This window comes from Lasioglossum baleicum, chromosome 14, assembly GCF_051020765.1.
Source record: "Lasioglossum baleicum chromosome 14, iyLasBale1, whole genome shotgun sequence".
Taxonomy (NCBI): domain Eukaryota; kingdom Metazoa; phylum Arthropoda; class Insecta; order Hymenoptera; family Halictidae; genus Lasioglossum; species Lasioglossum baleicum.
The window spans coordinates 7222836-7233244 of NC_134942.1; the positions used below are offsets into that span (position 1 = coordinate 7222836).

General features: G+C 50.8%; 1 protein-coding gene across 1 annotated transcript; it reads left to right on the forward strand.

Annotated features, from left to right (window-relative positions):
• The first annotated feature begins 2501 nt into the window (after positions 1 to 2501).
• Positions 2502 to 10400, forward strand: LOC143216037 (uncharacterized). Its single transcript, XM_076438775.1, has one exon. The coding sequence runs from the start codon at positions 3700 to 3702 to the stop codon at positions 5377 to 5379; it is 1680 nt and encodes a 559-aa protein (XP_076294890.1). The 5' UTR covers positions 2502 to 3699; the 3' UTR covers positions 5380 to 10400.
• Positions 10401 to 10409: the final 9 nt, after the last annotated feature.

A 10409-nucleotide genomic window follows, 5' to 3' on the forward strand; every position in this document is an offset into this window, starting at 1 on the left:
TGGTTCCGAACGCGAAATCGCGAATATTTGTTGCGCAACTGTGGACGTTTCAGCAGCACGGTTCGCTGACACCGACGGAAACCAGGAAATCAGCGTTTCGACCGCGTAATTTCTTCGAATGAAACGCGACACGCGCTCTGCTCCCGCGAGTCGACGTGCGTTCCATTGAAATTAAAGACTCGCAATCGTTGATTTCGATCTCGTAATTGCCGGGTATCGCACAAACTGCAGAACCCGAAGAATCTCGCATTTTCCAGGCTCTAAGTACCATAACATCGAGCTGAATGAAATAAACATTGGAATGTTAAGATTCATGATGCTGAGACCATTCTTCTAAATATTGGCTTGGCAAGAAAGTAGTTTCGGTATTTTAAGGTGTAATAAAAATTTCTTTCAGCAATGAACTTTAATCGATCAACTATTTTTCATTTTCTGATAGCTTGATAAAGTCTGGCTATTTCCATAGAGCTGCGACAGCTACATATTGAATAAGAAAATCGGGTTTCATTTCACCTCGAAATTCCGAAATTACTTTCTTGCCGTTACTTCAAACTCCAAATGACAACATTTCAATATCTCATTCATTCAATTTGATTTTATAGTACCTTGGGGCTCCTTAGTTGGCACTCATAGCGTCGAAATGTTTTTTTATTAAAATTGACGAGTTACCATTTACATCTTAAGTTTTTCGTTTATCCGTTCCGCATTAGAAAAAACAAAAGTTACGAAGTTTCGGGAAACTTTACCTACAATTAACAAGAATATAACTTATTTCGAGAAAATTGTGTCAAACCGATACGAGAGACGGACGAGAGTTAAGCAATGATCAGACGCTTTTCTCAGTAATTGCAGGAGGCTGAGCCGACCGAAGTTTTTCGTAATTACGCGGAGAAGCGTCGGGAAGGCGTCAGTCCGTCTCGGGCAGCCGGGTCCATTTACAATTTTAATCGGGACCGATTAGATCGGACGTAACGCGTGAAAAGAAAGTAGTACGGGTTCGTTAGCGTCTTCTGTATACCAAGACTCTCGGAGAGTCTGCTGGGAACAGCTCCCTCGAGGACCGATCGATAACCGACACAGACAGCTTCTTCGAGGATGGCTAGGCGTTTAATTAGACTCTATCCTAGGTGGAAGATCCCGTCGATTCACGGGACAACGATGAACGAAGCCGAAAGCGTGACAATTAAACTGGGACGGGAGTTTGTTAACGAACCAGCGAGGGATAAGCATCAGTATGGACTCGGACGGAGAATTAGCGATGAAAACGGTGCGCTGGTTTTAATTGAATTCGCTTCGTCAGCCTCCGTAAACGTACACGGATAAGTAATCCGCGTTTTTCCTTAACGAGGAGCGTATCTCCTAGAATCTGCGATATTAGAGCTATTGTTGTATTGTGTTTACGGTAGAGAATGAACGGGAGCAACGGGAACAGACTGTTCGCAGCTGGGAGTCTTTAGAAATCCTGGTCCAGGCCGCTGGAATCTGCAATATTTTTGAATAATTTTTGTAGCAGAGGATAAAAGGGTATAATTAAAACGACGCTGCTAGCGGAGATGTTTAAACACTGAGGACTGGGTAGGAGCGTATCTCCTAGAATCTGCGATATTAGAGCTATTGTTGTATTGTGTTTATGGTAGATAATGTCTTTAGAAACTCCGGTCCAGACCGTAGGAGTCTGCAATATTTTTAATTATTTTTACAGCTGTGGATAAAAGGGTATAATTAAAACGATGCAATATTTTTAATTATTTTTACAGCAGTGGATAAAAGGGTATAATCAAAACGACGCAGCCAGTACTTGTGAATTTTCATCCAGAGCAGCAAACTGAATTAACACTGGAAACGTTAAACACTGAAGACTGGTTAGTGCTGCTTCGTAAAAATAACAAGGCCACATTCAGACACTTTACACAGCTTCGTCTCTAAAAGAATCTGATTAATCAGCAGCCCATATGAATGAAAACACTACTTACAATCCTCGCAACTCCGTTCGAGGCACCTTTCGCACAGTCCTCCGAAAGGCCGAGCGCCTAAAACGAAAGTAACCGAGGTCGGCTCGTCCTCCGGAGAAAATCGCAGCGGAATATCTCTCGGCCGTTTGGTCGGCTGCACGGAGGAGCAGAGCGACGCTGATGAAAAGCCTCTCTCGAGCGTCGCCGTGCAGGAAAGCAAGTAGCTTTTCCCGGCGCGTCAATTAACGAGGGACGGCGAGGAGGAGGAGGAGGAGGTGGTAGCGACGACAAGACGCACGGTTGCATCACCCGAGGTGCAAAAAGAAAAAATCGCGAGAGCCATTAGCGTTCCTCCATAAAATCAGCCTAAGAATGCCCATTTCCCTCGGCACAATTCCAGACACCCCATCGGGCGAAGGGTTCCCGAGGCAGGTACGGCGACACGTCGAGAGCCAGGGAGTGCCGAGGCGTCGAGTAACAGAGAGAGAGAGAGAGAGAGAGAAAGAAGGTCTGAGAGCGAGGGAGAGGATGGTGGGAGAAAGAGAGGGACCCGCGGGTGAGTGGTGGTGGGGCTCGGATCGCCGGAGTCTCACGCGTTGCTTGGGTCTTCAGTCTTGAGAGGAGCGTAGAGGCGGTCGTAACTCGGTGTCCCGCTGGCAGTGGTGCGCGTTCGGTAGTCTGACTAAAGGGTCCACGTAGAGCAGCGTGTCTCGTTGTGTTGAGAAAGAGTGGTTGCGTTGACACAGGGGCGAGGAAGATCCACGAAAGATCAGTGGGCCCTGGAGCAGCGACCTGAGGAAGTCTCTGCAGCGCCATCTGCGCGAGCCCGTGCGTTCTTGAATCGAGGAAGAGGATCGAGGAAGAGGATCGCCGAGAGGCCCTGGTTGAAGGGACTCGCGGGAACGGGGGGTCCGCGACCGAAACGATTCTCTCGAGAGCCGATGAGGCTCGCAGGAACGTCGGAGACGACGGCTCGCGTGGCTGACGCCTGCGGCCGCGCCTCTGGATTCCAGCAGCGCCGACACGCCGCTCGGCGGGCCCCTTGAATTCCAGCTCTCTCGGGTCTCTCGGGCGTGTTCGTGTGCTGTTTCTCGGTGTGTGCCGGGTGTGTACCTGTCGGTCCCAGTGCACGTGGAGGTGAGGGGCGACCGGGCGAACGACGACGCCACTGCGCGCACCGCATACCTCAGGAGGAGACCTGGGCCTGGCGGCCGGCAGAGTGGGGGAAGCGGCCCGGAGAACGTCGCCGGTAGAGAGAGAAAGAGGGGAGAGACGACCGGAGGAAAGAACCCGACCTGCGAACACTTAGGCCTGTTAGCTGTGGCAGAGGGTAGGGGGGCCAACTCGAACGGCCGGAGTGGGGATAAGGCCCGTCAGAAGGCGGCCATAATGGCCTGACGCCGATCTCGGGCGAGTGGCGGCTACAGCTGCTGCGAAATAGAGCCGAGAGCGGCTCTCCTCGACGTCCACGCACGCGTATTTTGCAACGTCCGACTGGAAAGTGACTGCGTAATCGCGAGTGAAGTGAATTCACCGGGTCTCTGTCTGGAGGAGCCGTCTCTGTCTCGCGTGTGCGCTTCTCGTCCTCGTCGCGCCGGTGTTGTTCGATGCTTCTTCGGGTGTTGTCTGGCTCGGTTCTAGCTGTTTCCGGATCGCGCACGACCCGTCTCGGTTTCATCGGGGCTCCTTTCTCACTCGGGTGGCTGTGTCTCGTTGAGTTTCGAGTTTGACTCTGCTGTTGGGAAACATGAGGGGCGCTAATCAGGACACGGCGACACCGTACTGTCGCTGCAGGGTCCTTTACCTGGGCAGCTCGGTGCCGCACGCGAGCAAAGAAGGTCTCCTGGGTGTGCAGGAGCCATTGAGAGAGCTGTACCCCGAACAGGGCGCGTTGGGTGCTCGCGGGATCGATTCCTGGCTGAGTGTCTGGAGCAACGGTCTGCTGCTGGAGAACGTGGACGAGCATCGCAAGAAGGTGACCAGGTTCTTCCCGATCGAGGCGCTGCACTACTGCGCCGCTGTTCGACACGTGAAAGGCGGAAGCGGGGACTCCTCGAACACGAGGTTCTTGCCGTTGGACTCTCCGTTCGCCAGGACGCCCAGCGCCAATCACCCGCCCCTGTTCGCCGCCGTGTTGCGACGCACCACCGGGATCAAGGTGCTCGAGTGTCATGCGTTCATCTGCAAGAGAGACATGGCGGCCAACGCCCTGGTCAGGTGTTGCTTCCACGCGTACGCCGACAGCAGCTACGCGAAAGGCCTGGACCCGTCTGCGGCAACCACCAACGGCGTGACGAACAACCATCCTTCGAATAACAGCCTGTACCACACCCTAGGGGGGTCCAGCACCACTTTGGACAGTCCGCAAGCGAACCGTTTGGACACGACCTCGACGGACGACCTGAGCCTTTACAACGGCGACGAGAATCATAAAGTCTGGGCCCGGGGTCGAGACGAGGTAGACGGTCTCTATCAAGAACAAGGCACCCTGAGGAGCACCAAAGGGTCCAGGCCGCGTCAGCTGATTGCTCCTCCTCCCCCGCCACCACCACCGCCACCACCCTCGCAGCCATTGTTGCTAGAAGAGTCGTCGTCCTCGTCTGTCCGCAGGAAAGCGAACAAGAAGCTGAAGAAGCTGAAAAACAGAAACTCTCACGAGGATCCATTGCAACAGCCGCATCTCCATCCTCAAATGCACCAGGGGATATACACGAACGGTCACGGGCACCACACTCTGGGCCACCCTGTCAGACAGCAGCATTATCATCCTCATCCCCTGCCACCAAGCAGTCGATCCGTCGCTGGCACTCTAGCCAGACCAGCGCCAGTTCTGTTAGTACCCGCTGCAACGCTCCCTAGGAAGGCTCACCATCATCCTCGAGGACTCAGGCCAATTCCAGCTGCTGCGCCCATAGTTCCAGTATATGCTCCACTGCCGGTGGTGCCTCCACCTCCACCAGCAGCTGCCATGTATCCGGCTGGCACCTACGGGACTGCTGGGAACAGGAGCAGGAGACAACACCCTGATGCTGACACCTCGACTTTGGGAGCGTCCAGGAGACTAGCCGCTTCTCACGCTGACCTAACCACCGCGGAGATGAACCGTACAGCTGGAGACAGTCCCGAGAACGAGTCCCGGTTTGGCACCGGGATCTACCGGCGGAAGGGCCACCTGAACGAGAGAGCGTTCTCGTACAGCATCCGCGCGGAGCACCGCAGCAGGAGCCACGGCAGTCTGGCCTCTCTAGGGTTCAGCGGCCAGAACGGCAACGCTCTGCCCAAGGAGGAGAAGAAGGACAGAGAGATCGCACAACTGGTAGCCGGCCTCAGCCTGGACGACAGCCCGGAGAGAACGCTGCCCCAGGCTAACTCCAGGACCGGATACTCCCATCATCAGCAGCCGTTGCCCAGGCCCCGGCCTCGTTAAGCCGCCAGAACGCGTCGCCAGGTGTCACGGATCGTGAACAATGGCCCGTTCAGTCGCTTCAGGTGGATCGCAGTGAACGATTTTTCCCCGTTGATTGTAGCTTCGTCGATCGTAGTTTCGCGCAGAACGATTCGGAAGTGCGGATATAGGGATGTTCTAGGTTACGATGATATGCGTACAGGTGATTTAAAGGACTCGGTATCGATGTATAGATAACAGGGCCGGGAGGATTGTCTCTCGGACCCGTTCGTTCGGCCGTGTCCGCGTGGAAAATCGCCGATCGGTGGAATGGCTCTGATAAGGTTTAAGGTCCGAGTCTGTGGGACTGGTTCTCCGGTGGCTTTCGATTCCAGGAACCAGAAGAGTAGGAAAATCAACGCAAAAACCCGGGCACCCGGCCTCATCCTCCTCACCGGTTTCTAGCCCTGACCTCGATCCTGGCAGACCGGCTCGAATTCGAGGCTGAGACCTTGCGAAAACCGGACCGTTTTCTAGTAAAATTGAATCCGTCGAGGCTTCGAATTTTTTGCGTAGCAGTAGACTGCGGATCTTCGTGCGAAATTAGGTTGAGAATAATTCGAGTTTGTTATAAACACGTGAAATCCGCAGTCTACTTATGAGCCACTCGTTCGTCGAATCAGAAATAGTGTGGATTCAATCTTAGAAGCTCAATTTCGATCCAATGTTGTTAAGCTTAACTTTGAATTGCTCGCATGCAGTACGTACAATCTGAGAACATTAAATTTAGCGTTTCAAGCATAAACAATTATTTTACTGGATAAAAATTGATTTATGTGTCGGAGTCATATGAAGCTCCATGTAAACAGTTACGTAGATAATGAAGTGCGAGTAACCGAAGGTTAATTGAGGGATCAATCGAGTATTTTAATTTCGAGTGTATTAAAATATTTCGTTTCTGTTAGAGATTTCGCAAGGTAACTTAGCCCCTGTGTCCACACCTGCACGGTCCAATAGAAAATGGTTGAAACCTGTTTTCGATCTCTGTCGTTTGCAATGCAAATCTAGCTTGTCTAGAGAAAACTTTGGACACTGACGCAACGTTTAACAAGATGCAGAAGAGAGGTTCCGAGGAATTTCGTTAATTTATTCGCGTCGTAAAATTTGGCTGAAGATGTTTCGCGAGAGAGAGAGATTTGTTTGTCTTGTAGTTTATGCTGGTCCACGAGTGAAAAATCCTCGGTGAATTATTAGGAAGACTCGCGGAAACGAAAGTCCACGTTGCTGACGGTCTTCCGGTGTACGAGCCGACTAATTAAACTCGAATGATTGTCGCCCAGCCGAGATCGTTCTAATGGCTGAAGCTCGTTAGGGGACGAGGCACGGCCGAGAAAACGTGTCGGTCTTTTCTAGACGGTTCGCTTGATATGGAGACGAGGCTTGAACCTGTTGATCCGTCGATCCTTCGACGAACGTTCACCGAGTTGCCCGTAGAAACAGAACACATAATTCACACTCGTAAAAATATCACCTGTCGCCGCGCGCCGGTAAATAATTTACGGCGCGGGAAAGAGCGTCGTCTATTCATTAGTTTATTCCATTTCCTAGTCAGCGGAAGTAACGTTTGCATAAAAGACCCGCGAATCGCGGCGCGCCGGATACCGTTAGCGATACACGTCGAGCTACCTGTTCGACAGGTTCATTCCCGAGAACAAGAATTTACGAAACGAAAATTGTGTCGCTTCCACCGGCTAATTAATTTTAGAGAGCAGCCTCCCCGGTAACACGACGGCGATTTAAATTCCTACCGAGAGAGCCCGTGAGAACGCGAGCGTTAATCGTAATTACGTGGGAAGGAAAAAATTACGCGACACAGGGAAAAACGTGATTAATACGTAGATGGCTCCGTAGGGCACCGGCCTGGCCCCCGTCGAAAGCGACAGCGAATATTCCCGTTCGAAGATTGCTCCGGGAGCAAAGTTCCGTTCGAGTTTCAAAGATTACGTCTTTTCAGTTTCATTAAATAAATTGCACACACTCTGCGCAATTTTTGCGGTTGCGATGGTAGGACATCTCGACGAGATGCGAGCGATTATGCGAGTTGATGCCGTGGGAACGAATTCCGGGAGCAACGCTGATGTAATGACGCTCCGCGGCGGCATCGGACGGTTTCGGACGCGTTCCAGATAATTAAGCGAGTGTAATTAGGACGCGGCTTAATCTTTTCGGGGACCTTGAACGGGAGAATCTGCTCGACGTTGCAATGCACTGATGTAAAATATGAAACGGTGATTTAGCAGAATATCGGTGAACGTGGATAAACGTTAATGCTGTTTCGACAAATCGATAAATCGATCAACCGGCTCGGTGAATGTTCGCACAAGATCTCGGCGGGACCAGTCCTCGAATAATTAAGACCGAATCTTTTTAGGACCGGCTCCGGGCGGCCATGTTTGCTCGGACACCGTTGCGAAAGCGACCGCAGACTCGTTCTCTCATGCACCGACGAATACTCATTGCCATCGTCGCGTATGCATGCGCAATTAGGCTTGATTATCATTGATTCGTGGTCGATGTCAGCCGGTTACGCGTTTCGCAACTGCAGGTTTCCTCTCGCCCATGACTAACTCGGGTCGAGACCTAATTTACTTGCGGACTCGCGCGATGCACTTCGACAAACGAAAAATCCTGTAACAAATCGAGTCTCCAACTTTCTTCGGATTTTCCTTGTTCACTCGTGTTTCGAACTTTCCAACATTTCAATCGCGCCGTACAGTTCACAGACTGCCAACGGAGACGCAGTCATGTTCATAAATAATTCAACGAGCAGAAAATCGTAGCTAAATCACGCTCGAGTATGAACGTTCTCAGTTTTCGTCCCCGGGACTTTCTAGCGTCCCGACCCTCCCGTAAACTTGTCGGACTATCAATGGAAAGGCTGCGATAATCGGTGCAACGGCGGCATTCCATTCGGCAGCCTCCAGAACTCGGTTAATTAAGTTCGCGCCGCAATTTCCTTCAGAAAGCCGCAAAAAGCGGCGACGAGTTGTAGTCGAACGGCAATAAACGGACGTAGGTATGGAAAATCTTGCGCGAACGATGTTAATCACGTTTCATCGGCGCGCTGTCGCTTCTGTGTCGCAACCGAGAGAGAGAGATCGAGGGAAAAAACCGATCGCAGTGATCGAGGCGATATTGGTTTCAAGGTATCCCGGGTGCAGTGGACCGAATTACTGCTGAATACATAATCGGTTGGAAATCGAGTCCCACACGTATGAATGTCTTCGTTTCTCCGTGGTCTGTTTTGAAACTTCAGCCAGAGACTTTTTCCTCGGACAGGTTCGAAACAATTTTTCTCTCTTTCGCATCTTGTTCGAACTCTCGCGTGGTCGGACGAAAAATCTGAAGCGTTGAAATTCGACGTAAATGCACGCTGTGATTGGCGGTTGCGGAACACGCTATTGTTTCCAAGGTGTGGATCGACGTGGGTTCGATCGGTATCGGGCAGGAGCAAAAGTAGGCCGGTCGATCGGTTTTCGTAATCATTCTCGCGATCGGAGGAGTATGAAACGCTGACCTAGTGACGAGTCTTCGACGAACTCTCTGGATTGCGCCATGCGGGGACATTCCTTTCACTGGACGTGAGTCAGAGGTCGATATTCGCCGGTTAATTTCGATTAAACAATTTCCGTTCAATAGCACTCGACCGGGTGTGTTCTGGTTCTCGAGACCGTTCTTGTACTTCGTCAATTAATTTCCGTTCGCGCGCTGGGATTTTGCACACGTGTTCACCGGTGTGCGAAGTACACGTGTGATTTTTTCCGAGTCAAAATAATTAAAATTACACGAGTTATATATTTTTTTTAATGGTATGAAGTACAAGAATGTGAAAAATTGTTAATTACGAACAGAGTGCTGGACACAGCGAAGCCAAGTTTCGGAGGAGACCGATTTTGTTCAGCCAGATTCCACGCGGACGCCATTTTCTGTTCGCAGGCAGAGCCGTAGCCGCTCGCTGCGCATAACGACAGTGCCTTCGTTTTATTTCGTTACTTTTCCTTGGGATTTCGACTCGACAGCGCTACCCCAGCAAAGATCCAGCCTAGGGATCAGTGCCAAACGCCATAAACTGTCCGACTTGGTCTCCGCAAAACCTGGCTGTCTGTGGACGCTGCCGTGCATAAGTATCAGGCCCATAAATCCTCAGAAAATCCGGATCTTCGAAAAATGTTTGAAGCGACGCTTTGGACTACGAGGATTAGACCAAAGATGCGAAGAAACCCTGACGAGGTAGTCGAACGGATTCTGTCCGTTTCGTGAAATCGATGGTACTGGTACTTATGGAAGGCAAGTCGACGGAGCTGTATGTGTTTCACGGACTCGAATTTTCGAGGATTAGGCGAAACGGGTGCCAAGTCGGACGCGGGTGCAACTGGAACTTATTTATTTAATCGCATGTGCCAGATCGCATGAAAGCTCCCACTCCCGGAGTGATTTCAGCTCGACAATAATTATTTGTTTTAACCCCCTAGCCCGGACGGGATGCGACAAATCATTCAAAACTTGTTCGGAACCTGGCTCTCGTCGATTTTTCCTCTGGCAATGGACCAAGCTTAGTTTTTCAATCTTTACAATAACAAAAGGCAACTTTTAAAATTGTTCGTGAAACTGGCAGATGGAAAACCGACGGGAAACCTCGTTCACTTATCGCGCAGACCACCACAAGATTTGTATTCGTATGCAACTAGATGGACTCTCCTCGCGATCATCTCGAATGATCGATTTCCTGAACCTCTGTATCGAGTACAGTGTTCTCTCCGTAACGTTTAGCAGCCCTTAGCGTCGCGTTATCAGCAGCGAATTATCATTGGTTTCACCGCGGAACGTAACAGAGAGAAAACTGTAGTTTCCCAACGTTGTAAAATTTCAGAAAAAGAGAGCAAAAGGATAGGAACACGGGAGGTCCATCTCTCCTCTTCAACTATCTGCGAACGTGTTATGTATATTGTTACGTGTCGATTGCCATGCAAGATTAATTGATAATAAACTAACAATGCAACGAACTGGGCGGT

Coding starts and splice junctions, on each gene's coding strand:
- LOC143216037 (XM_076438775.1), top strand. CDS start 3,700: ATGAGGGGCGCTAATCAGGACACGGCGACACCGTACTGTCGCTGCAGG.